The sequence below is a fragment of the Sarcophilus harrisii genome, chromosome 3, assembly GCF_902635505.1.
Source record: "Sarcophilus harrisii chromosome 3, mSarHar1.11, whole genome shotgun sequence".
NCBI classification, from domain to species: Eukaryota; Metazoa; Chordata; class Mammalia; order Dasyuromorphia; family Dasyuridae; genus Sarcophilus; species Sarcophilus harrisii.
Window position 1 is genome coordinate 609,466,204 of NC_045428.1, and position 24,749 is coordinate 609,490,952.

At 48.7% G+C, this 24,749-nt stretch overlaps 1 protein-coding gene across 1 annotated transcript; it reads left to right on the forward strand.

Annotated features, from left to right (window-relative positions):
- Window positions 1-359: 359 nt before the first annotated feature.
- LOC100922723 (zinc finger protein 665-like) lies at window positions 360-24,589 on the forward strand. Its single transcript, XM_031964071.1, has 5 exons — window positions 360-395; window positions 9,045-9,127; window positions 9,685-9,811; window positions 10,687-10,887; window positions 14,115-24,589. The coding sequence occupies exons 2-5, from the start codon at window positions 9,050-9,052 to the stop codon at window positions 16,586-16,588; spliced, it is 2,880 nt and encodes a 959-aa protein (XP_031819931.1). The 5' UTR covers window positions 360-395; window positions 9,045-9,049; the 3' UTR covers window positions 16,589-24,589.
- The last annotated feature ends 160 nt before the right edge of the window (window positions 24,590-24,749 follow it).

The window sequence follows — 24,749 nt, forward strand, 5'->3', positions numbered from 1 at the left end:
GGGAGGGCAGCGAACAGGCGCAGAGCGGGGAGGCGGGGAGCACTTCCCCGGAGACGGCGGGACCGAGGGGGAGCCCCGCGGGTGCGAGAGCCGCAGACCCACCCAGGCAGCCCCTCTTTCACGCACATCCGCGCGCTGGAAACGTCCAGAGAGAGCGCCTTCCACACTCGGAAACTCCAGCACCGACACCGCGGATATTTACAAAGGAAGTGACCGCTGCAGGCCCCGCCCTCCCCGCTCCAGTTTGGGGGAAGAAACTTGGGGGCGCATGCGCTCAGGGTTGCCTTCCTTACTCCTCTCCGCCGTTGCCAGTGCGGCTGCGCAGGCACGGCGACCACCCGCGGGCTTGAGTTCGCCGGGGCTACGGGGGCGACATTGGAGAGACGCTAAGCGAGGTGAGGCCGTGAATGGGAGTGGAGCCAGAAGGGCGGGGCCTCGTCTCCTCCGCGGCCGAGGTCCTTTGGCGGCCCCGGAACGGGCCCGGTGGTCCTGCTGAAGTTGTGTCCTCTCGGGGCGGGGGGGGGGTGGATTGGCCCGGGAGGGCCGCGGCGGCTGCGTGCCCGGGATGTGCCCGGTGCGTGAGCGCTGGTGCCGCGGTGTCTTCGTGTCTGTCACGTGTGTCCGCCGGGTGTCCGTGCATCGGTTGTGTGTCCCCCGCGTATTGGTGGCTTTTTCCATGGTGAGCGTGGTCTGTGCATCTGTGCTGTGTCCAGAGGGCTTCCTGTTCACACTCGAACCCAGCACCGACACCGCGATATTTACAGGAAGTGACGCTGCTGTGAACACCGCCTCCGCTCCAGTTGGAGGAAGACTTGGAGGCGCATGCGCTTCAGGGTGCTTCCAGGATGACTCCTTCCGCACTTTGGCCGTGCGGCTGCGCAGGCACTGCGACTCACTGCGGTTGTCGTGTTCTGCCCACGGTGAGGCCCCGCGGCGTCATTGGAGAGACGCGCGAGAGCAAGAACCGTGAATGAGGGAGCCAGAAGGAGCGGAGCCTGTCCCCTGCAGCCGAGTTGGCGGCCCAGGAACGGAGCCGTGGTCACTGAGTGTCCCTCGGGGGCCGGGGTGGATTGCGCCCGTGCGCCGTGCCCTGGGTAGGCAGTGCCTGGATGCCCGTGCCGTGAGCGCTGGGTAGGCAGGGTCCCGTGTCGTCACTGTGTCCCGCCGGAAGGAGTCCGTGCATCGGTTGTGTGTCCCCCGCGTATTGGTGGCTTCCATGGGAAGTGAGCGTGCATCTGTGCCTGTGTCGTCGGGCTGCCTGTTCACAGCCGAGCCCTCTACGTGTGGCCTGTGTCCCTGGCAGGAAGGAGCCGGCGAGCCTGTCGCCCGGGCTTCGGGCTCCAGGATGACCTCGGCGCACGGCCTGTTCCGCTGAGAACTGGGTGCTCTGTGCTTCTGTCCCATGGGTGGAACGGAGCGCTGTCTCCGGTCGGAGGCGGAGGCACGAAACCGGCAGTGACGGTGGGAAGGAGCCCCGTGCGCCGTGTCCCCAGGTGGGAAGGAGCCGTGCGCGGTGTCCCCTGTGTCCTCGGGTGGGAAGGAGCCCGTGCGCCGTGTCCCTGGGTAGGAAGGAGCCCGTGCGCCGTGTCCCTGGGTAGGAAGGAGCCCGTGCGCCCTGTTCCCGGGCGGGAAGGAGCCCGTGCGCTGTGTCCCCTGTGTTCCCGGATGGGAAGGAGCCCGTGCGCCGTGTCCCCGGGTGGGAAGGAGCCCATGCGCCGTGTCCCTGGGTAGGAAGGAGCCCGTGCGCCCTGTCCCCGGGCGGGAAGGAGCCCGTGCGCCCTGTCCCCGGGTGGGAAGGAGCCCGTGCGCCCTGTCCCCGGGTGGGAAGGAGCCGTGCGCGGTGTCCCCTGTGTCCTCGGGTGGGAAGGAGCCCGTGCGCGGTGTCCCCTGTGTCCCTGGGTAGGAAGGAGCCCGTGCGCCCTGTCCCCGGGTGGGAAGGAGCCCGTGCGCCGTGTCCCTGGGTAGGAAGGAGCCCGTGCGCCCTGTTCCCGGGCGGGAAGGAGCCCGTGCGCTGTGTCCCCTGTGTTCCCGGATGGGAAGGAGCCCGTGCGCCGTGTCCCCGGGTGGGAAGGAGCCCGTGCGCCGTGTCCCTGGGTAGGAAGGAGCCCGTGCGCCCTGTCCCCGGGTGGGAAGGAGCCCGTGCGCCGTGTCCCTGGGTGGGAAGGAGCCGTGCGCGGTGTCCCCGGGTGGGAAGGAGCCCGTGCGCCCTGTTCCCGGGCGGGAAGGAGCCCGTGCGCTGTGTCCCCTGTGTTCCCGGATGGGAAGGAGCCCGTGCGCGTGTCCCTGGGTGGGAAGGAGCCCATGCGCCCGTGTCCCTGGCGTGGAAGGAGCCCGTGCGCCCTGTCCCCTGGGTGGGAAGGAGCCCATGCGCGCCCTGTCCCCGGTGGAAGGGAGCCCGTGCGCCCTGTCCCCGGGTGGGAAGGAGCCGTGCGCGGTGTCCCCTGTGTCCCTCGGGTGGGAAGGAGCCCGTGCGCGGTGTCCCCTGTGTCCCCGGGTGAGAAGGAGCCGTGCGCTGTGTCCCCGGTAGGAGAATCCGTGCGCTGTGTCCCTGGGTAGGAAGGAGCCCGTGCGCTGTGTCCCCTGTGTTCCCGGATGGGAAGGAGCCCGTGCGCCGTGTCCCCTGGGTGGGAAGGGAGCCCATGCGCCGTGTCCCTGGGTCAGGAAGGAGCCCGTGCCCTGTCCCCGGGTGGGAAGGAGCCCATGCCGCCCTGTCCCCTGGGTGGGAAGGGAGCCCGCGTGCCCTGTCCCCGGGTGGGAAGGAGCCGGCGCGTGTCCCCTGTGTCCCTCGGGTGGGAAGGAGCCCGTGCCAGTGTGTCCCCTGTGTCCCCGGGTGAGAAGGAGCTGGCTGTGTCCCGGTAGGAGAATCCTGCGGCTGTGTCCCTGGTAGGGAAGGGAGCCTGTGCGTGTGTCCCGCAGGGAAGGGAGTCCGTGGCGTGTCCCTGTGTTCCCTGGGGGAAGGAGCCTTGCAGCGGTGTCCTCGGCGGGAAGGAGCCTGCGCCGTGTCCCCTGTGTTCCCTGGGGTGAAGGAGCCCGTGCGCCTGTGTCCCCTGTGTTCTGGGCGGAAGGAGCCCGTGCGCTGATGTCCCTGTGTCCTCAAGGGAAGGGAGCCTGCGTCGCATGTCCTCTGTGTCCCTGGGTGGGAAGGAGCGTGCTGTGGTGTCTCCTGTGTCTCGGGTGGAAGGGAGCCGTGCGCGTGTTCCCTGTGTCCCGGTGGGAAGGGAGCTCCGTGCGCCTGTGTCCCGGGTGGAAGGGAGCCCATGCGCCGTGGTCTCCTCGTGGGAAGGGAGTCCTGCGCGCTCTGTCTCTCGGTGGGAAGGGAGCCGTGCGCTCGTGTCCCTGGGTGAGGAAGGAGCCTGGGTGCGCCTCTGTTCCCGGGCGGAAGGAGCCTGTGCGCTGTGTCCCTGTGTTCCTGGATGGGAAGGAGCCAGTGCGCTGTGTCCTCTGTGTCTCCGGTAGGAAGGAGCTCTGTGCGCTGTGTCCCTGGGTGGAAGGAGCCCAGTGCGCCGTGGTCTCCTGGGTAGGAAGGAGCCTGTGCGCCCTGTCCCTGGTGGGAAGGAGCCTGTCGCCTGTGTCCCTGGGTAGGAAGGAGCCTGGTCGGCCTCTGTTTCCCGGGAAGGGAAGGAGCCCTGGTCGCTGTGTCCCCTGTGTTCCCGGATGGGAAGGAGCCAGTGCGCTGTGTCCTCTGTGTCCCCCGGTAGGAAGGAGCCCGTGCGCCGTGTCCCCGGGTGGGAAGGAGCCCATGCGCCGTGTCCCTGGTAGGAAGGAGCTGCAGCGCCTGTCCCTGGTGGGAAGGAGCTCCGCAGCTGTGTCTCCTGGTAGGGAAGGAGCCTGTCGCTCTGTTCCGGGCGGGAAGGGAGCCCTGTGGGCCTGTGTCCCTGTGTTCCCTGGATGGGAAGGAGCCTAGTGCGCTGTGTCCTCTGTGTCCCCCGGTAGGAAGGAGCCCGTGCGCTGTGTCCCCAGGTGGGAAGGAGCCCAGGCGCTGTTCCCAGGATAGCAGGTGGAGGAGAGAGCGGTGCGCTTTATACCAAGGTTGGAAGAGGAGGGAGGAAGGAGCTGCCTGTGACTTTTCCTGGAGTACAAGGCAGGAGAGCGCAGGAGCTCGCAGTGGATTTGGAGCTCGGACTCCCAGAAAAAGAAGGAGCTCAGTCCCTGTGGGAAGGAGATTCTAGAAGGGACCTTGGCTGGCCTGGCTGCGGAGCCCGGGGGCATGAGAGGAAAAGCAGTTAGACCGGTGTCTGTGAATTACCTAGCTTTGAATTGAGCACTCACTCGCCTCCGGCCTTATGCCAACCCCGGAATACAAACTGGGGCAAAAACAGCATCCCTGAAAGTCTCACTGTCCAGCAAAGACAACAAGCAGATAACTAAGACCACTTTTGTCGTTATTGAGTCGTTTTGACTCCCGATTCTAAAGCAGTTGCCCATTTTCATCTCCACTCATCTTATAGATGAGGAACTGAGGCAAACAGGGCCGGTAAAGTGATTTGGCCAGGATCTCACAGCTGTGAGTCTGTTCTCTCTTTCAGGAGGTGGATAGTGGGATTCATCGTCTGAGCACTTGGTGCAGAGGATAGAATGCTGGGCCTGGAGTCAGGAAGACGAGTTCAAATGTGACTTCAGACATTAGCTGTGTGACTTTGGGCGGGTCACTTCACTGTTATCTACCTCAGTTTCCCCAATTGCAAAACGAATATTGTTGTGAGAATCAAATGAGATAATAATTGTAAAGTACTTACTGGTACATAGCTGCTATGTAAATGTTAGCTTCATCCTCATTGTCATCAGATAATGTTTTATGTGACCTTTGGAGCCATGGTTGATCACTTTTTCTTGACTGTTTTGTTATTGTATACATTATTTCTTTGGTTCTCCCTTCATTCTGCATCTATTTATACAAGTCTTCCCCAAATTCTTTGAAAAAGTCTCTTTCTTAACTTCTTACACTGCAACGTCACATTTCATTCATTTACCACAATTCGTTGAACTATTCCTTGGCAAATGAACATCTTTATTAATTTCCAATCCATTTGGTTTTCCTTTTAATTTCCCTTGAGATCCAGCTTCTGAAACTTAAGGCTGTTTTGTTTGGCTCACGACTATTCCTTCTCGGTATTACCACCCTTTCTCCTCATCATTCCTGCCTGTTTCCCACTTGAGTTTTCTGTATTTCTTCTTATTATTATTATAGTATTTTATTTTTCCAAACACATGCGCCTTTGCAAAACCTTGTGTTCCAAATTTTTCTCCTTCTCTTCTTCCCCACTTCCCAAGACAACAAGCAATCCAATATAGGTTTCACATGTGCAGTTCTTCTAAACCGATTTCAATCTTTGTCATGCTGCAGAAGAAAAATCAGATCACAAAGGGAAAAAATGAGAAAGAAAAAAAAAAACCAGTTTGTGGTATTTCCAAACCAATCTCTCTGTGTGTGTGTGTGTGTGTGTGTGTGTGTGTTCCCTCCTTTGGCTCCTTCAGAGGAGATCGAACTGAAGTTCAAGTGTTGCCCTCTCCCTTCCCTTCTCCTTCCTTCTTCCCACACTGTCCCCCTTTTCTTGGATAAACTCCTTGCAAACTTCCTTTCTGTGAGATTATTTTCTCCATTTTTCCCTCTCTTCCCTCCTTTCCCACATTTTCCATTCTCCTTTTGAGATCATCAAGATGTAATAGAATCACTCTCAGGCTTCCTGTCTAATTAGATTCTTTCTGGAATTCCTGAGGGGCAGGTGGGTGGATAGAGTACCAGACCTCCAGTCAGGAAGACTCATCTTTCTGAGTTCAGGTCTGGCCTCTGAAGCTTACTAGTTATATGATCTTGGGCAACTCACTTAATCCTGTCTGCCTCAGTTTCCTCATCTGTAAGATGAGTTGGAGGAGGAAATGGCAAACTGCCCCTTTGGTTTTTTGGCTGAGTATCTTTGCTGAGAAAACCTCAAATGTGGTCGTGAAGAATCCATCACGACTGAACAACTGAAATGACCCCTGATGGTGAGAGTTCAGAGGTGCTACATGTGTTATCTCCCCATCAGAGCTTAACCTCATTTAGCTCCCTTATGATCGCTCATTTATATTTAACTCTGTGTCTCTTGTTTCTTGTGTTTGTATGTCACATTTTCCACTAAGTCTGGTCATTTTATTTTATTTATTTATTTTCCAATTTGGGACAGATACTTTATTCCAGCATACAAAATTTCTCAATGAAATTAGTCCTGACTCACAAGTACTTTCTCCAGCCCAATTCTGGACTGCTCTTCTGTCATCCAAGACAAATTTGTTACCCAATCTCAACTGGATCTTTGCTGCCACAAGGCAGTCCTTCTGTTGTTCCCTAAGTGATTCTCTATCCAGTCACCATGATGGCTCTTCCAGACATCTTCTTTCCTGCAGCCTCCCCAGCTCCCCCTTTCCTCACCCATCTCCTCAAAGCCCTCCCCTCATATGGTACTGATAAAGTCAGTCATTCACCACTAACTGTCGCTTTTCCATTCTGTCTCATCTGGTAAGCCTTCTTTATCACCTCACAACTCCCTTGACATCATTCCTCTCCTTTGTTTCCTTTCCTCCATCTCTGTTGATGAGGTGGCCTCTCATCTCCACTCCCACTATCACTCCTTTTCTCATCTTTTCCTCCTGGTTCATTCCTATTCTCCTCCATCCCTAAAAAATACTCACAAGCTATCACAAATCCCTTACTAGGTGCTCACCTATACCCTTCTTCCCTTTCTCAGCCAAAATCCTTTAAAAAATTATCCACAATATGTATACATATATTGTATTTAACTATACTTTAACATATTTAGCATGTATTGGTCTACCTGCCATCTGGGGGAGAAGGGGGAGGGAAGAGGGGAAAAGTTGGAAGAGGTTTTGCAAGGGTCAATGCTGAAAAATTACCCGTGCATATATCTTGTAAATAAAAAGCTATATATATATATAAAGATATCCACACTCAGTACTTTCATTTCTTTTTTTCTTACTTCTTGTTTTTTAAATGCATTGTAATCAATATTTTACCTACATTTTCCAATGTATTCTTCCTCTGGAAGATATTCTGGAGATAAATATTGCATAATAAAAAAAAAGTGGGTGGGAGGGGGGGGGGAAGAAGCAGTTTAGCAAAACTCACCAACATGTCAGAAAAGCTAGATGTTATATGCAGTGTTTCTCACCCATAGTTCCCCAGTCCTACATATAAATGAGCAGGGAGGCACTGGACCACATCTATTCTTTGGACCAGCCTCCCAGGTGGGAGTAGTTGCTCAGTCTTTGGCTTGCCTGGTTTTTGGCTACTCTTTTTCAGTTGTGTTGTTTTGTCTGTTTTCCTAGATCCATTTACCTAACTTGGTTTCGGTGCATGTGATTTTCTCATGCTTTTCTGTTTTACTCATTCTTTCACATCTCACAATATTCATGTCTTCTCCCAGTTGCTTCCTTTCCTATGGCAACTGCTCCAAAGAGTGCTGCTGTAAACACAAGTCCTTTTTTTTGTCATTGGCCCTGCTGGGTCAGACGGAATGGCATTTTGGTCACTCTCTTCATGTGACTCAAATTGTTTTTCCAGCATTCACAATCCCACTAAGCATATGTCAGTGTCCCCTTTTCCACAGCCCCACCATCATAGACTTCATATTGTTTGGCAGGAATAAGTGAGTGCTCAGAATTGTTTTGCTTTTTGTTGCTCTTTGTAATTTGGAGCATTTTATTTTGGAATCATTTGTTCATGTATTTTGACTATTTTAGATATTAAAGAATAATGGATTTTGGTTATACATTTCAATTCGTATTCTATATGTCTTGGATATCTAACCCTTATCAGATTTATCTGATGTAAAAAGTTTCCCCCCAATATGATTGGTTATCTTCCTACCTTAGTTGCATTGATTTTGTTCATACAAAAACTTTTCCATTTTACATATCTGAACTTTTTGTTTTGTTTTTCTTCTTCTAAGGTTATTCTTTGTTTGGTCAAAAATTCACCCCTAATTTTTGGACATGGACATTTTTGGACAATGTTAAGAATTTATTTTACTTCACGATATACATTTGTAACAAGGGTTTTCTTCTTTTTTTTCTTTCTTTCTCAGTGGGCTGGGAAGGGAGAGAAGATGGATTTTCATTGATCGAAAAATAAAATAAAATATAATTTTAAAAACTCCCTCAGCCATAACTGTGAAAAGTACCTGATCTGGTTTTCTCTATTTTTTTTTTTTGATGGTATGAACTTTGATATTCAAGTCAGTTGCCCATTTTAAGCTTATTATAATATATGATATATTAATCTAAATATTTTTCAACAATTTTTGTCAAATTAGGGGCCCTTTCCACGGTAATTTATATATTCCACAGGCACCTCAAATTTGTTATGTCCATAATAAAGCTCATCTTTTCCCTAACAGACAGCCTCTTCTTTCTGACATCACCACCATGCTGCCTGTCTCCGAGAATCATTATCTCAGCATTATCTCAGCTCTCACTAACTCTGGAATCCCTGGTTTCCTTCAAGTTCCACCTTTTCCAGGAAGCTTCTTGTGCTCTGCCCGTCTGCTAGGTCTCGGAGCCCCAAAGTGCCTTGTATTCATTTTGTGTGTATTTTGTCACACACACACGTACATATACATGTAAATACACACAAATGCAAATATACACGTATGCATATATGTGTATATAAATATACTTGAGCAGGTTGTTTATTTACCCATACCCACATGTTGTCTCCCTAATCAGAATGCCGCTTGGGCCCTCTTGGTGGGACCCCCTTTTTTGCCTTTGTTCTGCCATGCTCTGCAGTAGGTGCTCCTGGTTTCCCAGTCTCTGATCACTCGCCATTTTTCCTTGTTGCTCCTCCTCTGCCTCCCACCCCTCCGGTGGATGCCTCTGAGATTATCCTAGATTGTTTGTTCTGGACCTGTCTCCTGGGCTCACAGTGGGGCTCACCCCTCTAGGACCCTTCCTCTCCATCTTTAACCCTAGGTGATGCCCTGGGTTTGGGGGGAAGAGGCCAGAAAGTCAGCCTTCCTCCCTTCAGGGGCTGCTCTCTCCTCCCACAGGTGTGATGCCCCATAACTGCCCCCGAAAGCGGCGCCTGGAGGAGGCCGGACCCCCTGCCAGGATCCCGTGGGCCAGATCCCGGGTGAGTGACTGGATTTGCTTCCTCAGGTTCTTGCGCGCGGTGGCACTGGTCAAAGGTCAGCTGCCAAGTCCTTCTTGGACTAGGGGCTCCTGGCTCCCAAAGTCAGGGAAGGGGCTCGGAGGTCATCCGACCACCAGCTTTCTCACTTTACTTTGAAAACCAAAGGCCAATGGGGGCACAGTCCAGTTGGGACTAGAGCCAGCCAGCCCCGAGTAGGGACAAAGGCCATCTTTGGGGTTAGAAGACCTGGATTCTAATCCTGCCAGGTCACTTCCGTGTGGGCCACCTATGCCAGAGCCTCCTGCCACTTAAGCCAAATGAGGGGATTGATTGGGCTCGGTGACCACCGGCCAACATTCCTTCATCTCTAATCCCCCGGTGGCAGCTTTCCTGGGCTCCCAGACCTGAACATCCTCTAGTCTGGCTGCCTTAAGGAGGACCCTTTCTTTGCCCTCCCTGCCTCCTTTAAGCCCACTGTGTCCGTTCTGGGGCCCAGGGCCAGCCCTCTCTCCCATAAATAAGGGACCCCGGAGCCAGCACGGTGTTTGGTGTTGCAGGAGGCAGTGACCTTCAGGGATGTGGCCTTGGACTTCACCTGGGACCAGTGGGGATGTCTGAGCACAGCCCAGAGGGAGCTCTACAGGGAGGTGATGCTGGAGAACTACAGGAACCTGGTCTCTGTGGGTAAGGAAGCTCCCCCACCCCGGGAAATCGGGACCTCTCTCAACACCTTCCTAGCTTGGGGGTCCTTCCCTAATGCGGCAAACTGAACAGCGGTGGCTCCCCGGGCCGTCGGCCTCCATTCGCTCCAGCCCTTGCATTTGGCCCAGTGAGGAGAAGTTATTTGAACAAGGGAGTGCAGAGGGGCCTGGAAGCCGGGGGCTCCAGTTCCAGCCCAGGATGTTTCCCATGAGCCCCCCCTCCCGCCCATGTTTGAAGGACCTCCCTCCTTCCCCCAAGTCTCAGGGCACCATTCCTCCCAGTTTGTAAGGAGGCAGCAAACGCATGCTCCGAGCCTGGTACGGTGCTAAACACCCGGGCACAACGATGAGCAAACAGAAAGCTCCCGGCCCTCAGAGAGCCTCCCTTCTAAGGAGGATACAGACTTTAAGAGGGAAGGAAATGAGGGCAGGGGGAAGAGAAGGTGGAGCAGAAGCACAGCCCAGTGGCTGGTCCAAGCGGTCCTCAAAGTGGAAGCCTCTGCTAGGAAGCAACCAAAGACAAAGTGGAGAGACATGTTCTTGGGTAAGAAGTCTGGGGTGGTGGGAGCACAGCTGGAAAGGACAGTGGTCCCATTTTACACCTGTGAAAACTGAGGCCCAGAGAGGTCATGATGTCCCTCCCTTAGACATCAGCTGGGAGGGATATTCCCCAAGAAACGTGAGAGTCATGGTTTGAGGAGAGGGTCTGCAGTGGGGTCCCTTCTGGATCACGAGTGTTTCTGTTTCTCTGGAGGGTCACACAGTCTGAAAGCTCTAGTTTTGGGCCTTCCTTTGACCACCTGACCCCGACTCTCTTTGGCACATACAGACCCATCTTATTTTTTCCTCCTTGATCAGGGCTTCTTGGCCCCAAACCAAAACTGATCTCCTGGCTGGAACAAGGGGAAGGGGCTGCGATCTGGGATCCCCTGGGATGCATTGGAAGTCGCCCCTGTCTGTGTGAAGGTGGGAGATCCAGCCGGCGGCCGGGAGCCAGCGGGAGGAGCTGCTCTGCTCATCACTCGTGTGCTTCCATCTTTGAAGCCTTGGATGGGGCAGGTGGGTGTGAGGAGGGAGGGGGACCTTGGGGAGGACTCTCCCAATTCCTCCTCTGATATCTGAAGTTCAGTACGAGTCCTTCTCCTGGCCTCTGGCAGCTTGTGTTTTCAAAACTATATTTCCTTCCATGTAGTTGGTTCCCTTCATTATCCGACATCTTCTATGCATTTAAAACCGTGATTCTGAGGAGTTCCCAGGCTTTAGTGCCCAAGGGGTCCAGAAGCCCCAAATGGCAAGAAGCCCACTCTGTCCAGAGGGCAGCATGGGGCTCTTCTGAGAAGCCATATCTGAGTGTGCTCCCCATGTCTGAGTGCTCCCTGTATCCGAACGTGCCTCCGAATCAGGTGTGAAGCACCTCAGCAAACATTTTGGTTCTCTGAGCTTCAGTCTTTCAAATAAGGGCATGACTTACATATACTGGTTCTGACATTCTCGGGCCTTTGCTCTGGCTTTGACACAAAGTGTGATGTTGGACGAGTCATTTCCCTCCCTCCCCTCAGTTTTCTGTACTGTCAAATATGTGCTTTAAGCACGATGCCTCTGAAATGGAGGAGCCAATAATTAGGTGATCTTGTTCTGTCTGTGCTTTTACCTGAAAGCGTGTTCCCCTCCTACCTTCTTAAAGCAGGTCTCCCCAACTTCCTGGCTCCTCTTTCCTGCTCCCACTCCTCTCTCTCTGTTGTCACTCTATCTCTCGCTCCTCTTTCCATTTACTCTCTGAATGACCAGGATATTTCTTTTTTTAAAAAATTTTTTATTATAGCTTTTTATTTACAAGATATCTGCATGAGTAATTTTTCAGCATTGACAGTTGCAAAACCTTTTGTTCCACTTTTTCCCCTCCTTCCCCCCATCCTCTCGCCACAATGGCAGGTTGATCAATATATGTTAAGTATGTTAAAGCATATATGTCCTAACAGTTATTTTGCTGTACAGAAAGAATCGGACTTTGAAATAGTGTACAATTAGTGAAGGAAATCCAAAATGCAGGTGGGCAAAAATATAGGGATTGGGAAATCTATGTAATGGTTCATAGCCATCTCCCAGAGTTCTTTCGGTGGGTGTAGCTGGTTCAGTTCATTACTGCTCCACTGGAACTGATTTGGTTCCTCTTACTGCTGAGGATGGCCAGGTCCATCAGAATTGATCATCAGATAGTATTGTTGTTGAAGTATATAATGATCTCCTGGCCCTGCTCATTTCACTCAGCATCAGTTCATGTAAGTCTCTCCAGGCCTTTCTGAAATCCTCCTGCTGGTCATTTCTTACCGAAAAATAATATTCCATAATATTCATATACCACAATTTATTCAGCCATTCTCCAATTGATAGGCATCCATTCGTTTTCCAGTTTCTGGCCACTACAAAGAGGGCTGCCACAAACATTCATGCACATACAGGTCCCTTTCCCTTCTTTAAGATCTCTTTGGGATATAAGCCCAGTAATAACACTGCTGGATCAAAGGGTATGCACAGTTTGATAACTTTTTGAGCATAGTTCCAAATTGCCTTCCAGAATGGCCGGATGTATTCACCATTCCACCAACAAGGTATCAGTGTCCCAGTTTTCCCACATCCCTTCCAATATTCCGTGTTATCTTTCCTTGTCATTCTAGCCAGTCTGACAGGTGTGTAGTGGTATCTCAGAGTTGTCTTAATTTGCATTTCTCTGATTAATAATGACTTGAAGCATCTTTTCATATGGCTAGAAATAGTTTCAATTTCTTCGTCTGAGAATTGTCTGTTCATATCCTTTGACCATTTATCAATTGGAGAATGCCTTGATTTCTTATAAATTAGAGTCAATTCTCTATATATTTTGGAAATGGGGCCTTTATCAGATCCTTTAACTGTGAAAATGTTTTCCCAGTTTATTGCTTCCCTTCTAATCTTGTCTGCACTAGTTTTGTTTGTATAAGAACTTTTCAATTTGATATAATCAAAATTTTCTATTTTGTGATCAGTAATGATCTCTAGGTCTTCTTTGGTCATAAATTCCTTCCTCTTCCACAGGTCTGAGAGGTAAACTATCCTGTGTTCCTCTAAGTTATTTATAATCTCATTCTTTATGCCTAGGTCATGAACCCATTTTGACCTTATCTTGGTGTATGGTGTTAACTGTGGGTCAATGCCTAGTTTCTCCCATACTAGTTTCCAATTTTCCCAGCAATTTTTGTCAAATAGTAAGTTCTTATCCCCAAAACTGGTGACCAGGATATTTCAGTAACTCTCTACACCTTGCTCTTCTTGTTGGCCTTTCCCCAGCTTCATCATCCTCATCGTTACCATCATCAACATCATCATCATCATTATCATCATTATCTCACAGGTTCCTCCTTTCTCACAGAGGGATCCAGAGATTTTTAGACAAACGGTGGAGGGAAGAGAACACAAGAGGAGGAGCCCAGATACCTGGGTCCTTGTCTCACACCTGTTACTAATTCACTTTAGGGCTTTAGGGAAATCCTGTCAACTCTTGGAGCATCTAGTTGCCCATCTTTCAAATGAGCCAGACATTCCAGTTCTAATGGGCTAAACGCTCAATGAATCCAGAAAATTGGGAGCCACCTCAGAGACCACCTAGCCTGGCTCCCTTCCCTCCCTAATGTAAATGTAAAAATATAAATGTAAAAAGGTCAGTTTTTACATCGGAGGCTCCAAGTGTAGGGGTGCACCCACGACCCCCAAGGAAATCAATTCCATGTCAGGGAGCTCCGACTGTTAGGAAATGTCTTCTTAGAGCACACTTAAGAATGATTCTTGGCAACTTTTACCCATCGTCCCTAGCTTTATCATATGAATCCAAAGGGAACAAAGCCCCAAACTCTCCACTTAATAGCATCTCATACCAAACTTGTCTCTCCTATAACTCTGCATGTTCTTGAGCTTATTCAGCTTCCCCATCTTCATGGATCACAGATTTAAGGTCCTTCATCAACTTTGTTGCTTTCTTCTCTCTCTCTCCCAATCTTTTTTTATCCTTCTTAAAATGTCATTTCCTCAGCTGAACACACAATTCCAGTTGTGGTATGACCAGGACAGAGTACCAAGGAATTATCACCATCTTAGCTTTGAGCACTGTGCTTCCCATACCACTCCCTAGGATTACCTTAACTTTCTGTGTTTCCAGTTCTCTCTGAGCCAGGGAGATTCAAGATTCTGTTAAAGGTTGAGCTGGTCTTTTAGCTCACTTGATTTCAATCATTTTCATTCCTAATTTATTTCAGGTTGGGATTCTAAACTTGAGAACCGAGAATCACCTCTAAAGCAAAAAGCAAGAACGCCAGAGACATCAGGGGAAGGACTCGTTAAAGATGTCCTCCATGGCTCCGTATTTATAGGAGCTCCCACCCAAGAGATTCCATTATGGAAGCAGATGGGAAATATTTCAAGGAATTTCCATGATTTCAAGAAATTGGCTTTCTTCCATAGTAAAATCCCCAGTGTACAGACAGGCCACAGTTGTTTTGATAATGGAAAACATTTCAGTCGGGACATCTCTGGGCTTGAGAGCTCACGGAATGGTAACGAATTTGGGGATCTCTCAGCCCTTATTCAACATCAGAGAGCAAATAGGCAAAAGAAACCTTCTGACTGTGAGGAACTTGGGAAAGCTTTCGGTCCGGATGTATATGTTACTCAACATAGGAGAATTCCTTCTGGACAGGAGCCTTACCAGAGGAAGGAGGGTGAGAAGATCCAGGAAAGGTCCCACCCTACTCCAGATCAGACAGTGCCCAAGGAAGAGAAACCTTATAAATGTAAGGATTGTGAAAAGATCTTCACCAGCCGTTCATGCCTTATTAATCATGAAAGAATTCATTCTGGAGACAAACTCTCTGAGTATAAGGAATGTCGGAAGGCCGTCAGGAAACGTTCACCCCTTGTTCAGCCTGAGAGAGTTCGAAGTGAAGAAAAACCTTACAAGTGTCAGGAGTGTGGGAAAGCCTTCCGACACAACTCAGTCCTTGTTCAACATCAGAACATTCACTCTGGAGAGAAACCTTATCAGTGTAAAGAGTGTGGGATTGCCTTCAGCCAGAAGTCATACCTTACAAAACATAAAAGTATCCATACTGGAGAGAAACCCCATCAGTGCAAGGAGTGTGGGGCAGCCTTTAGGCAAAGGTCATACCTTACTAAACACCAGAGAGTTCACACCGGAGAGAGACCTTATCCGTGCAAGGAATGTGGTTCAGCCTTTAGCCAAAAGTCATACCTTACTAAGCACCAAAAAATCCACACCGGAGAGAGACCTTATCCCTGTAAGGAATGTGGATCAGCTTTCCGGCAGAAGTCCCATCTCCGACAGCATCAGCGAATCCATGCTGGAGAAAAACCTTACCCGTGCAAGGAGTGTGGGACATCCTTCAGCCAGAAGTCCTACCTTACTAAACACCACAGAATTCACACTGGAGAGAAGCCCTATAAATGTAATGACTGTGGCTTAGCCTTCAGCCAGAGGTCCTATCTTACAAAACACCAGAGAATTCACACAGGAGAAAGACCTTATCAGTGTAACGAATGTGGAGGAGCATTTAGGCAGAGGTCCCATCTCATCCATCACCAGAGAATTCACACTGGAGAGAAGCCTTATCAGTGTAAGGAGTGTGGGAAGGCCTTCAGGCAGAATTCGGTCCTTATCCAGCACCAGAGCGTTCATGCTGAGGAGAAACCTCACCGATGTAAGGACTGTGGCAAGTCTTTCAATTGCAAGTCGCACCTGACTCGACACGAGAAAATCCACACGGGGGAGAAACCTTTCGAGTGCGCCAGGTGTGGGAAAGCCTTCAGCCGGAATCTCACCCTCATTGCCCATCAGAACATCCACACAGGGGAGAAGCCTTACAAATGTCAGGAGTGCGGGAGGGCCTTCCGGCACCACTCGGGCCTTACTCAGCACCAGGGAGTTCACACTGAAGAGAAGTCCTACCGGTGTGATGACTGCGGGACCATCTTTAGCCAGAAGTCGTACCTTGCTATTCACCAGAGAATTCACACCGGGGAGAAGCCTTATCAGTGTAAGGAGTGTGGGGCAGCCTTTAGGCAGAGGTCCCATCTCATCCAGCACCAGAGGATTCACACTGGAGAGAAGCCTTATAAATGCAGGGAGTGCGGGAAGACCTTCAGGCAGAACTCTGTCTTTATCCAGCACCGAAAAGTTCACACGGAAGAGAAGCCTTATCAATGCAAGGAATGCGGGAAGGCCTTCAGGCAGAACTCTGTCCTTATTCAACACCAGAGAATTCACACTGAAGAAAAGCCTTATCAGTGCAAGGAATGTGGAAAGGTCTTCAGGCAGTACTCAGTCCTGGTTCATCATCAGAGAATTCACACCGGAGAAAAACCTCACATGTGTATCAGGTGTGGGAAGGCCTTCATTCGAAGATCAGAGCTTCTTTCACATCAACTAATTCACACAGGGGAAAAACCATATAAATGTAGGGAATGTGGGAAAGCCTTCAGGCAGAACTCGGTCCTTCTTCAACATAAAAGAATTCACACGGGTGAAAAACCTTATCACTGTAAAGAATGTGGGGCAGCATTTAGGAAGAGGTCCTACCTCATCCAACATCAGAGAATTCATACTGGAGAGAAACCGTATAAATGCAAGGAGTGTGAGAAGATGTTCAGCAACTGTTCATCCCTTTATAACCATGAAAAAATTCATAAAAGAGCAAAATCTTACGAATGTGAATAATATGAAAGAGTATTCAGATATATTGCAGTTCTATTCACCATAAACATTTCTTAATGGAGACTCTGTGGATGTACAGGAAAATCCTTCAAGACCCAAATCTTCCACATCAGAGAATTCACACTAAAGAAAACTATGGATGAAATGAAGGTGTGAAGGCAGAGGATTCTTCTTGTGCTAGGGAAAGTCTTCACTTTCTGAAGACAAGGAATCATTGAACACCACCTAGGAATACAATGATTGGAAAAAGTCTCTGGTCAGAGGTTTGCCCTATTTTACCATCAGTGGACTGATACTGGGTGAAAATGTGAGTTGTTTATGTCTAAACCCTGTTCTTCATGACCTCAGAACACCAAGGAATATTGGAAATAAAGGAAAAGAAAAATAGGAGGGAAAAGGGAAGAAATAGTCATACCAAAAACCTGAAATGCCAGCAAAGAGACTGAAGAACAAATTTAAAAAGAGCAAAACAATAACTCCAGAAGAAATAATTAATCAGTATTTATTGACTGCCAGGCATAGTGGAGATACAAGGACAGAATTATCTGTCTCTGTCATCAAGATGATGATATTCCAGCCAGGGGCAGTGTGGGAGGAATGGGGGGAGAGACAGTATATACATACATCTGTTTGCAAACTATATATAAAATAACCCAAGAGTGATGTGAGTAAGGCTGGGGCAAGCAGACCACCCATGGTTAGGGAGATCAGGAAAGGCTTCCTCGAGCAGGTGGACTCTGATTCTTGCATGAAACAGCAGAAGTGAGGTGGGAGGACATTCCAGGAACAGGGCATGGCCAAAGCAAAGGTTTAGAGAAAGGAAAGGGACAAGGCACAGTGTTTCAGGAACAACAGCGAGACCCAGAAAGTGAGAACAAAACTACCACAAGAGTCCTAGAATGATTAAGCTTATCTTCAGATTAAAGAAGGAAATCTATTTAAAAAGACTGGAGAAAACAAACTGATTTGGCTGTTTGGAACAGAAGGTAGAAAATCTTAAAGCAATAGGTTTTTTCTGAAAAGAGAACGTGGAGAGTTTTCAGGGACAATGATTCAATCAATCAGCAAGCACTTATAAAACCCTATGTGCCAGGTACTTTTGGAGTTGTGGGAAATACAAATACAAAGAATGAAACAATTTCTGGTCATTAGAAAATGACATCCTAGTAGAAGAAATAAATATATGTTGTGTGTGTGTGTGTGTGTGTGTGTGTGTGTGTGTATAAAGTAAATCACAAATATATTTACAATAGCTAAATACAGGGCAGTTGGATAAGGAAGATAAAACAGAAAATAGACCTTGAGGTGACTCTTAAAGGAAAGGAGGGACTCTAGGACAGTTGAGGAGGGCATGTATTCTAGAGAAGTGGGATGGCCATTGCAAAGGCAAAATGAGTAGACAATACAATGTGTGAAGAACAGAGAAGAGGCAATTTTGGCTAGATTTAGGCATTAAGAGGGGAGTAATGTAGAATGAAGCAAAAAGGAGTTCATTTTATAAATCATTTAAAAGTTAAACAGAAGAATATATATTTTATATAAGAGACAATAGGAAGCCACTGGTGTTGCCTAAGTAGGGGAGCTCTGTGGCTTTAGGAAGATGATTTTGATAGCAGACTGGAGTGTCTGGGAAGTCAGGGAAATGGAATAGCAGGTTCTTGTGCAAGCACCTGAACTAAGATGGTAGCTCTGATAGAAGACGATCTGAGAGAGATGGTAACTGTAGAAATGGCAGGAATTGCCTTCTGATTGGATCTCTGGGATGAGGATGATGGCAGAGTTGAGAACCTAGGGTGAAAGCAGAGAGAATTGGGGAGAAAGAGTGAGCTCTTTTGGGGGTATCCAGTTTGAGCCTAGCAGACAATTGATGATGTAGGACGCAAACAAACGTGGAGACATAAGCATCCTGCATTTGTATATGTAGAAATATGTGTGTATATCTCTATAATAGCCCAGATATATATTTACATATATATGAGTGTATACATTTCTCTGTGCATGTATACATCTGCATAGAGATGATAATTAATCCCTTAGAAGCAGATGAGGTAATCGAAAGGGGATAGAAGAAGAGGAAAGAACCTAACAAGAGACTGAGGGAATTAGCATCCACAGTTGGGACACGGGACACGGATGATGAGGCAGGGAAGGATGTAGAGGGGTGGTCAGATCATCCCACTGGGAAGAGACCCAGGGGAGAGCAGTGTCAGAAAAAGCCCAATTAGAGAAAGTCTCCAGGAGGAGATGGTGGGCAACAGCGTCCCCCGTTGCAGGTCCAGGAAGGTGAAGTCCCCGGAAAGGAGGTGAGTGCCTTGTTATTGGTCCCCGTGATTCCTTTGTGGTGGTCTGCAATTGTGCACGTGTGAGTGTGTGGCAGGATGGTGCTTGTCCTTTTCTGCATGAGCAACTTGCCTTGTTCTTCTCAGAGAACACTGGGGCCATTCTCTGAACTCCTTTTACCCCCAGTTCTTAACTCAGACTCTTAATGTCACCTGGTACCTTGGATTTCCATTGCAAAATTGGCCCTTTTCTTTGCTGAAGACAAGCCTTGATGTGTGTACTTGAGCCTCTCCAGCAGATTGTCCCCCCAAAGCACCTTTTGCTCCCCAATCTTTTTTCTCTCCCTCTCTCCTGGTTCCTTTCCCACTGCTTACAGACACATCTAAGTCTGCTTTCTTAGAAACTTTCCCAAAGGCCCTCAACTTGTCCAAAATGTCTCCTCTCTTCCTCACCTGAACTCCCAGGAAAGCTTGTCTGCCTGCATTGCCTCGGCTTTGTCCATACCTGTTCCCTCCTCAGCCTTGCGTAGCCCAGCTGCTGGCCGCCTCCTTGCAGACTCTGTTCTCTTGGACTGCGCAGGGAGCTCTTAATTGCCGAATCTCAAGGTGGTTTTCTGGCGCTCTTGTTCTTGACCTGTCTCCTTCATTCCACATGGCGGGGCCCCCTCCCCTTCTCCTTTTGGGGTTTTTATGACTGGAGCGGCTTCCTGCCTGTCACTCTCAGTCTACTTTGCTTGTGGGCGACAGCGCTTTGTGGTTTGCCATATGCTTTTCCATTATCCCATTTGGTGGCCATCCACACCAGGTTCTTTGCGGGTCCCCCCTTGGCTCTATCCCAGGCCCCTCTTTTCTCTTCACGACTGTCAGGTTCCAGAGGCTTCATCATTGTCCCTATCCCAAACTCACCTGCACCTGTTTCCCACCCCCACTTCCTACATCACCAACTGCCTGTTGGACGTTTTCACCTGGATGTGCCATGGACAGAAACCCTCCATCTCCCCAGTCCTGTGACCATCCCCTGCCCCCACTTCCCTGTGCACTCTGTGCACTGTGCACTGTGATTCTCAACCCTCTCCCCCCGTCCATGCTTGGACGAGCCCCTTGTCCCCCCCCATGCAGCCACCCCCCTGATGGGAGCCTCATCTGCTACCTGGGCCATTACAGTGGTCCCCTTGCATTCCATCTACCCCCAATCCCAGCTGTGAACTCCTACAGCTCAGGACTAAGGTGCCAGTTTTATTCTCAGTAACGCTCAGTAGCTCCCCGTTACTGCAGAGATCAAATTCGAACCCGGGTTGGCGTTCAGAGTTCATTAGGACTTGGTCTCAGTGTATTTTTCCACCTTAATTACACTTTCCTCCCCTTTGGCAGCCCCTGGCCCAGCCCAGGAGGACTTGTTGCTGTTCTTCATCCATAACACTCTATCTCCATATAGGTTTCCTGGAGCTGCACCTGTTCCAAGCCCCCCATGTGTGAAACATTTCCCTTGCTCCCAGCCACCTCTTAGAGTCCTTAGTTCTTCTCTGTGCACGCCCCCCTCCAGCGAGTCCTCACCCCCACTGCCTCACATAGATCATTTGTATTTACCTGTATAGGGCTATGATTTGCCGCCTCCTGCTTCAATCAGATTGCCCCATGGGCAGAGCACTGGGCTTAGGGTTAGGAAAATTCGAGTTAAATTCCATCCCCGAGGCTTAATATCTGGGCAAAGTCACCCACCATTTGCCTCAACTTCCTCATTGTAAAATAGGAATAATAACAGCACCTACTTTCCAGGGTTTGGGGGAGCATCAAATGAGATGTTTCTAAAACATTAGCGGTGTTTGGCACATTAATAAGTGCTCAATAAATGCTTGTTACCTTCTTGCCTCACCTTTGCCTTCACCTTCACCTTCTTCCCTCAAGTTCCTTAATGGCAGGGATTGTTTCACTTTTGTCCTTGAATGCCCAGGGTCCCAGGCACATAATAAGTGCTTGTCGGTTGATGTTTTGCTTTCTTTTGCCCAAAATAAAGCTTATCTTGTATCACACAGATATGCTCAGGTATACCCATGTATACACACACACAAGGAACAACCTCATTTGAGCAAACTTAGTCAAAAGCCATATTGTGATAGACAAAGGGGGGAGCCTGAGGAAACTGAGGCAGCCTGAGTCTGAAGTTCTCATTGAAGGCCAGGGAAGGGATGGAGGGAGATAGGCAATGAGATCTTCTTGGTAGCCCCCAAGAGCTGGTCCAATTTGTGTGAGCCCAGACTTTGGGGTGAGGACCTCAGACAGCGTGCTGGCAGGTAGGGCTCATCCAAGATCGTTTGGGGGGTAGCCAGGCTGTGCCTCAGGTCGAGGTCCCTGACCTAAGTTTGTAGTATTGTCAGTTTGTTCAGGTGAGTGCAATGGGGGGAGGACTACCTGGTATGGAAGGAGAGGAGCCTGCTGCTTCCAACGAGCTCCTTCACATGGTGGAGGGATCTTGGGGAAGTCTTAAAATATGCCCGATGGGATTGAGCTGGAGCCATGGGCCCAGAGGCACTTTTGTGTATCTGCAAGGATCGGTGCATTTTAACTGGAAAGGACTGGGAATGGGGCTAAAGGAGTCAAGATTTTTTTTGGAGCTGGTTATATCGCTTTGCCGGGGATCCCATGGATTGGATCCTGGATATGGGGGATAGTAACACTCAATGTCAATATTGTAGATCTGAGCTAGACCCGTGGGATGGGACTATAAAAGGAAGCCGAGATAAAAAAGGAGAGATCCAGAGCTAGACCAGAACTGATTCTCTTGGTGGGGGGGACTGTGGGGACTGGACCTGCTGACCCCAAACTCTAGACATGGCAGCCTTGGAAGGGGGCACTAGATGCCTCCTGCATTTGGGATGGGCAGTCATGCAGTAACTAGCTGTGGAGCTCTCTGATACTGGGGTTCTTGTAAATTTGGTTCCGTCTCTGAAGGAGCAGACAATCCATCACAACCTGCCAGAAAGCTGAGCACCCGGAGTCCTCACGTAAGTGCCCAGTTATCTTCTCACGGGAGGCAAGCCTTAAGACACTTTCTTCAGCTGTAGCCAAGTTACTTAGAAAAAGAATTCTCTCAGCACATTCCGAGTTCACTTTGACTCTTAAATTGACCTGTTTACCCGCCCAGCTTGTTGTTCTGGAGTTTATTTTCCCAGCTCCCTGAGTGAATTATTGCTCGTCACTGCCTTGCCTCAAATCCCTGAACTCAGAGCGTTTCCTGTTGCTCCAAATTACAACCGTATGTCCGCTGCTGCCTGGTCTTTCTGCCCCCACAATTCCTAGAACCTGCTCTGCTCAAACTCCACATGTGTGCGGGGGGCCCTTTAGGAGCTGGCATCAGGGCGAGAAGGGAACCAAGACTCGATAAGAACGTTATGGTCCCAGCGCTGTCCATCACAGCCCTGGCTGGTGCCTGAGGGAGCGCACCTGAGGCACCAGCACCGGCAAACCAATGCTGGATGAATCTGCTTTTCATACTGCTGTAAAGTAAATGTTTTATTACATGATCAATGCTCTGTGAATGTCTCATTTTGTTCCAAACCCAAGTGGGTTTGGCCCAAGTGGGCCTGGACTCAGGAGCTTTCTTCCCAACGTCCCTAGTGCTGTTCAGACACAATCATCCTTCCAGTCCCTGTCACTCCCTAGGTCTGGCCCGTCCCGATTCTTCACTTACACTCACTCTATGTGACCAGTCCAGTCCATTGCCAAATCTTGTTTGTACCTTCCCAAGATCACTCTCCTCTGAGAGCCCCCTCCTTGGGGGAGATCCTCACCACTTTCCACCCGGACCATTGTGACATCAGCTGGTGGGTCTGTGCGGCTCAAGTCTCTCTGCTCCAGTCCACCCCCCATTCAGCCACCAGAGGGATTTGCTTGAGGCAAAGGTCTAACCATGTATTCAGTAGTCTCCAAGGGCTCCCTCTCAGCTCTAGAATCCAACATCAATCCTTTCGCTGGCATTTGGAGCTCTTTCCTTTTGGAACCCTCCCACCTTTCCAGTCATCTTCACTTGGTACCCTCCCCCCCAGCTCTGGGTAGTCCCCCTCCCATGCCTTTGCATGAATTGTCCCTCAAGCCTAGAATGCTCTCTCTCCTCCCCTCTGCCTCTTCATTTTCCTGGATTTCTTTCAGTCTTGAAGGGCTTTGGCAAATAAATATATACTGAAATCTAACCCGACTTGGCTTGTAGCATTCGGTATCCATTGTCAAAAAGCAAGTTTCTATGGAGTGAGGAGGGGAGAGGTCATATTTGGAAATGAAAATGATGGAAAACATCAATGAAAATTGTAAAACCAGAAAAAAAAAGAATTTCTTCTTAACCTTTTACCACTTAAGCACTGGAAAGGCTATAATCTATGAGGTCCTAGGTATCAGACTTCTTTCAGTCCATGGGCTTCTGAGGGAAAGATATTTTTAGCATGCAACAGTTTCATCTCTACTAATTGCATTGATTTATTTATTTAAAAGCTTTTAAGTGTCTTTGAAAATGATAAATTTCAAGAAGAAAATAAAATCCATACAATATGTGAAAGTTCATGACACACTTAAGACTTAATTTAAAAAAATAATCCACAAAAAAAGAAAAACAAATAATCAGAGACAAATATATCATGGTTTTGACATGAGTGAACTCTGTAAAATTTGTGTAAAATAATCACTGAAAATGACCTGAGTAAACTCTATAAAAATTGTGTAAAATCACAAAAACCATGTCCCATTTGATCTGCAAAAACCGAGACTCCAAATCGGCTCACATCCTCTTATATCCTCTCAATACCATTCAAGGGTAAATCAAGCTCCTATTGATCTTTTAGGAAGTCACATCCTAAAAAATCCCTTCACATTCAATTGAGAAATCCTGGTCAGATTATCAAACCTCCCCCAGACTTACCATAAAATCGGTTTTTTGCCCATCATTCTTTGCAGATTTTCTCCACTGAGAGAAAAGCCTGCTAAGGGAAACACCTCTTAGTGTAAAATAAACTTCTGACTTTTGCCACAGAATTTGGGGTTCATGAACCTGAGTCTTCAAGCAGAAGGGATCTCATTCATTCATTCATACACCTCATCAGTTTGACTGCCAATATAATAAAAATCATACACAGAAAGACAGTAATAGTTAAGGGGGCACTGTAGAAAATAGAGAAAGACACAACTAAACCCCCCCCCAAAGTCCAGCACCTCAGGGAAAATTTAAAACTAGGAATGAAGGAGGCCAGGCATTTACCAGATTGCTATAAATTACCAAGAATGCTATTTGGTACTTGTTAAAAACAGACCAGTGGACTATGCAAGATAAGCAAACCAGCATCAGAAGCAAAGGAATCCAAGCCATGTTTTAAAATGAACCCAAGAACTCAGACTATAGAGGAAGAGGAGGAGGACTTACAATTGGACAACTGCTGGGAAAACTAGAAATTCTGGTGGAAAATCTGTTCAGATCAGCATCTTATATAATAAATTTTCAATGGATGTGACCGATAGAAATCCTTTGTATTAAAATAATTGTAGGAAAACCTAAGGAAATGTCTTTCATTCTAGGTGATTTCATGACCAAACAAGGGATAGGAGTCATCAGACAAAATTTACAATTTTATTTAATATTATTACACTAATAAATATTATTCAATATGTATTTGTCTGTAGGTTTTGTAAGGCCAAAGAAACGGAGCAAGATAGAGATTAGAGAATATTTAATAATTTATTAAATGGAGAGACATACCGAAATCAAATGGATCCATGGTTTGATCCCAGGGCTGAATAAGACTATCGTCTCCAGGAATCCAGCCAACAATGTGAGTTCTCAAAGACATATATACACGTGGCTCTGATGCAGGGGGTAGACTGAGGCAGGGGCCGAGTCAGGGTGC